This window comes from Atta cephalotes (genome assembly GCF_000143395.1).
Source record: "Atta cephalotes unplaced genomic scaffold scaffold00018, whole genome shotgun sequence".
Classification (NCBI taxonomy): Eukaryota; Metazoa; Arthropoda; class Insecta; order Hymenoptera; family Formicidae; genus Atta; species Atta cephalotes.
This window is the reverse complement of record NW_012130082.1, coordinates 3,736,091-3,741,406: the sequence shown is the minus strand read 5'-3', so window position 1 is coordinate 3,741,406 and position 5,316 is coordinate 3,736,091. Positions and strand designations below refer to the sequence as shown.

General features: G+C 34.2%; 1 protein-coding gene across 2 annotated transcripts in view; it reads right to left on the bottom strand.

The window, feature by feature from the left end:
* LOC105618771 (potassium voltage-gated channel protein eag) overlaps nt 1-3,601 on the bottom strand; it is a 71,008-nt gene extending 67,407 nt beyond the window's left edge. For both annotated transcript variants that reach the window (XM_012200302.1, XM_012200303.1), the window contains exon 1: nt 3,523-3,601. In XM_012200302.1, coding sequence (XP_012055692.1) covers nt 3,523-3,601 — 79 coding nt within the window. The remainder of the gene's footprint in view (nt 1-3,522) is intronic.
* Nucleotides 3,602-5,316: the final 1,715 nt, after the last annotated feature.

The following is a 5,316-nucleotide window of genomic DNA, read 5'->3' as shown; positions in this document are numbered from 1 at the left end:
TATATATATATATATATATATATATATATATATATATATTGTCGCTAATAATTTCCTCTATCATTACATTATTATGTAGCGTGATCCACTGCATCAGTGGCTTTATGTGGTCTCTGTAACGGTGTAGTTGTAACTTATAAAGATGCACGCTTGATGTCTCTGCTTCCGGTATAAAGATATAAAGTACACCTTGTATAGTTCTTCTTTCCTGTTTTATCTATTTGGTATAAGCTGTCATGTAAAATCGAACTACGAAGAATTTCTTGATCAAACGAAATAGATGATAGATTCTTTTATTTAATAATAGATCCTTTCTGCATCCATTGTTTATTATAATTTTATAATGTTGAAAGATATCTATTGATAAACATTAACTGATACATAATATAAAGAAATTATGGCTATTATATCATTAAAAAATATTTTTATCATTCTCAATATTATAGTCATCATGAATGATACTAATTTCAAATATAAATCTTTCGAACGTTGAATAATTATTACGAAAAGCTGATAGTTGAAAATGATGACTTTATAAGCTGATTTTCGTTTTTTATGACATTTTACGTCATGCAAAATAGTTTTCAGAAAAAAGTCTGAATAAATTTACATCGTTTTTTTCTCGGAGCGTCGTCACGCAACGTGTAACGCGAAAATACAAAAAGAAGAGAAACTGACAATCTTATATGGTGCGTACAGCACTCGAAGGTAAATAGGATTTATTATCTTTAAGAAGAAAGGCAGAGGATTTCTAGAACATCTTCCATGTCGAAGGAAATTTAAGAGACTCCGTGGTCTTCATAAAAAAGTCTTTCTCGAGTAAAAAGTCTTACTCCGCATAAACATGACAAACGCCAACAATAACTAGAATAAAAATTTCGCATATTTCAGTCGTACAATGGATAACAAATAAACTTCTCTTTTTCTCTTTACTCGTAATACCATAATATTCTACCATAATTATCTTAATATATAAATGTCAGTAACTTTACGTAATATATTTAAACCGCTTTATAATTAATCATCTAATGCAATTTGGGATTAAAATATATTCTGTATAATCTTCTTATCATATATAACTTTGGATCGACATAAGAACTTAATTTTGCTGTATGTTTATTAAATATTATGATGATATATAAACCAGAAATATAAAATTATTGTATAAGTATTATTGTATAAGTATTATTTTTAGAGTATATATTGGGTTGTCCAGAAAGTTCGTGCCGATTTTGAAGAAAAATTGAAACGCAGAAGATTTAAATTTTTATACATTTATTAAATTATATAGATGTCATTTTGTTCTACAACCTTTCTCCATTTTTCAGACAACTTGAAAATTCTGTCCTTCCAGAATCTTTCAGGTTTTTCAGCGAAAAACTTTTCTAAGTGATTTTTTACCTCGACTAAAGAATTGAAGCTTTTTCCATTAAAGGAATTTTGTAATGATCGAAATAGGTGGAAATCAGAGGGCGCGAGGTCTGGTGAATATGGTGGATGGAGTAGAACATCTCAACCGAACTCCAACAATTTTTGTTGAATTATCAAAGACACAAGAGGCCGCGCATTGTCCTGATGAAACACAACGCCCTTTCGATTCGCTATTTCTGAACATTTTTGTTCAATTGCTGTCTTCAATTCGTCTAATTGGAAACAATATTTCTCTGAATTTATCGTCTCGTTATTTGGTAAAAGCTCATAATACAAAATCCCTTTCCAATCCCACCAGACACAGAGCATGACCTTCTTTGAATGAAGATCGGGTTTTGGAATGACTAAAGATGATGTATTCCGCTTTCCCCAAGATCTTTTTCGCTCAACATTATTGTAAATGATCCATTTTTCATCCCCCGTCACTACTTGCTTCAAAAATGGTCTCCTCGTTGCGTTTATAAAGTGAGTTGCAAATGGAAATATGATCCATCAGATTTTTCTCCGTTAAATCGTAGAAAACCCATACATCAAAACGATTTATGTAGCCAAGCTTCACAAAATGCTCGTGGATGGTGGATTTTGACATATTCAACATTTCTACTAATTTACGTGTCTGCTAATTTATAGTGTGGGTTATTCTCGATCAGTGTTTTAATCTAATCTTCATCTGTGATGGAGGGCCTACTCGAGCGTTCTTGATCTTCAAGATTGCAATTACCAGCTTGAAACTTAGCAAATAACTTCCGCACAGTTCTTTCAGCTATAGCACCTTCGCCATAAACAGCGCATATCTTGTTTGCCGCTTGTGTGGCATTTTTGCCTTTCCCACAAAGAAAAGAATTAAATGCCTAAAATGCACTTTGTTTTCTTCCATATTCAAAGGCGTATAAAACTGACAAAAATTAACGTATCGCAACCAAATTTTTTTCCAAGTATGTCTGACGTACCGTCTTTTACGATATGTACGCATGTCATTTTCAATCGTCCTGATTGAAATATATTTATAGATATTCAGACCTGTCCTTACGCCACCTATCAAAAATCGGCACGAACTTTCCGGACAACCCAATACATTTCGGATTATATTATAATTTTTTATGTGTTATTAACACTTGTTTGTTGAAAAGAAGAGGAATAAAATCAACACCACAAGCTGTATAATTTTGCTAATTGTGTTAAACTTTTAATCAAATCTAACATAAGTTTCAAAATTTTACCTGCTAACATAAGTTTCAAAACTTTAGCCGCTAGAGCTTACTAATGTAATTAGAACTTGAAATGTGTACGTGATATTTTGTGCATTCTTCTTTGGAATCAAATAGCTAATAAGTTAAAATATTAATGAAAATATAATTGAATAGATTCACCTTCATTTTCTAACTTAACTGCTGTTGCCACTTTCGAATGTATGAATATAGTAAATTCCTGCAGATTCCGGAAATTCAAGACATCCTAATTAAGCAAATCGATATCAAATTAAACGATTTATTCGTTTTAATTCTTCCGTAATTGTCAAAAAGTTTATTTATAATGCTTAAATCTACATCGCGATAATATATGAAATAATATTACATAAAATTTGCGCAACATTAGCGAAATCATTTTAAATACTCGCTTAATAATGCAGAATTAGTATTAGAATTAGAGAATATTAATTCGTATATAATGAATAATTAATTTCCCTCTTTATCTTAAATGAATATGTATGTAAGAGTGATAATTCTAATGATTTGAAGGATTATTAATTAATTTGAGGTTGTGATAAAAATTCACAGAGATAATTTTGAGGGAAGCTATCATAATTATTCCAATCTTCTAATTTTTAACATCATATCTCTTTGTTATTAAATTCCAAGTTAAAATTTCATTAAATTTAACTGAAAACCGTTTTATTATTTGTTCTCGTTTTTTCAGTGTACGAAAATCTTTTATTCATCAATCATTTATAGCTTGAAAAATTGTTGTTTTTAAATTTTCACTAAAAATATTAGGTACCATATTAGATACCTAAAACGCTTTATCTTTTTTTATATACTTATCGAGATTTATCTATTTTACATATTTTAATAAGGAAAAACAAAAACTTACGTTGACTGCTACTGCGTCGTATGATATTCTCCAAGAACGTGTTTTGGGGGGCTACTAGGCCCCTACGCCCCCCTGGCATCCTTTCTTTGTTGAATGGTCCCGGATCCTGGTCGCTGCGATGGCTATCAGGATCTCGGCCAGCTTATGCCGGCTAAGATGATTATAAGCCGCCTGCGATACATGACAAAAGTCCTTCGTATTTTTTTTTCTGCTCTTTCTCTTTTCTCGTTATCACCAGTAATTCACTTCAGATATATCTCTTGATACACATAACAAAATGACGATACACTTCACGCATTTAGAATCGTTTACGATAACGCTCGAACGCGACAATTCATCATTGCGATTCATTAGATGGATCGTACGACGCGCACCAACTATTTAGCGCTAACGCTTATTTGGGAAAAGTCATTAAAATACGTTAAAACAATTTTAACGCGTTTTATGTAACTGTGTAACAAGTGGCTCTCCGAAATGAGCATTTAGTTTTTAGAGGAATTTTACAATTTCACATGAAATGATTCCGCAGCACTCTTAATAGAAAAAATGCCTGATAGTCCTCATGATCACTTCCGATAAATCAAGATTTTTTTGTTGCTTATAAATTTATAGTTGAAACAAATTTTAATTCAATTTTAGCATTTTTCGTTTTAGCATTGAAGATTATCGGCAGCCTATGATTTCTTAGTCGACCAAAACTTCCGACGAGTAACGAAAAACAGAGAAGGCCGCAAATTTCTTGGGAGATATTTCTTACCGTGGATTCTCGTATCGTTTACTATCCCATTAGGCGGTCGAGTGGAAGTTCAAAAAAGTCTGCTATCAACGATTCTTCGATAAATATAATAGCGGAGATAGGAGCGACGACTTCTTTCGTCACCTGAACGATGTCCTCCTTCCTGACATCATCACGGCAGCTCGGAATAGGATTACGTGTATCAACGATTTTCTCGACAAGGAGAAAGAAAAATGAATGGTTTCGTAAAAACCGATCGCCTTGAGAATAGCCAGCTGAAAAAAGTAATTTACCGCTTTGTTCAATTTACTCAAGAAAATTGACACGTGTTTAATACGTATAATTATTCGCTCGTTTAATAATCGGCAGAAGTTCAGGCGTGCGATTATCGAGATCTGTTTCTTGAAATCAACGACGTTTTCGCGCCGGTTTGTCTTATTCTTTTGCTGGTTCGATTTTATAAATCGGATTGACAATTCAACTGGAAGGTGGATGATATTTAAAAGAATTAATATTGGATCAAAAGATCGCTCAATATCAGCGGCAATTGGCGCGTTGTTAGTCGACGGTTCACCTAGCCTTTCGAAGACTCTCGCTTCAAATTCGTTTATCGATTTGCACGTTCGGTACTCATTCGAAATTCCAGTCGCACGTGCTTGACCGCGCACACTCGTTTCGGCGAATACGTTTATCGACTTTCTTGACCTCGTCTCAAAGATACTGACTGTTATTGTTGACCGCAGCGATCTATCGATCGGTCCAGCAGTCGGTCGTTCGTGGTCGTGCAATTCGTCGAATTCGTGCGGAATAAGTATTGGCTGGAAGAGCCTGAGAATCGAGCCGTCGCGAGGGAGGAAGAGGAGGTGGACAATCGATCGGGATATGGCGCCGATCGATCCACCTGGCCGTCGTCCCTCGAGGATGATCACGTATGTTAACGGTGGTCGTGATAAACGGGACGATGCCCTTTTCTTATCCGCGTACCCAAGACATCGATGGGCATGAGTCCTCGACAGTGCTCCTAGAAGTGTCGTCGGACGATGATGGACGATACACGA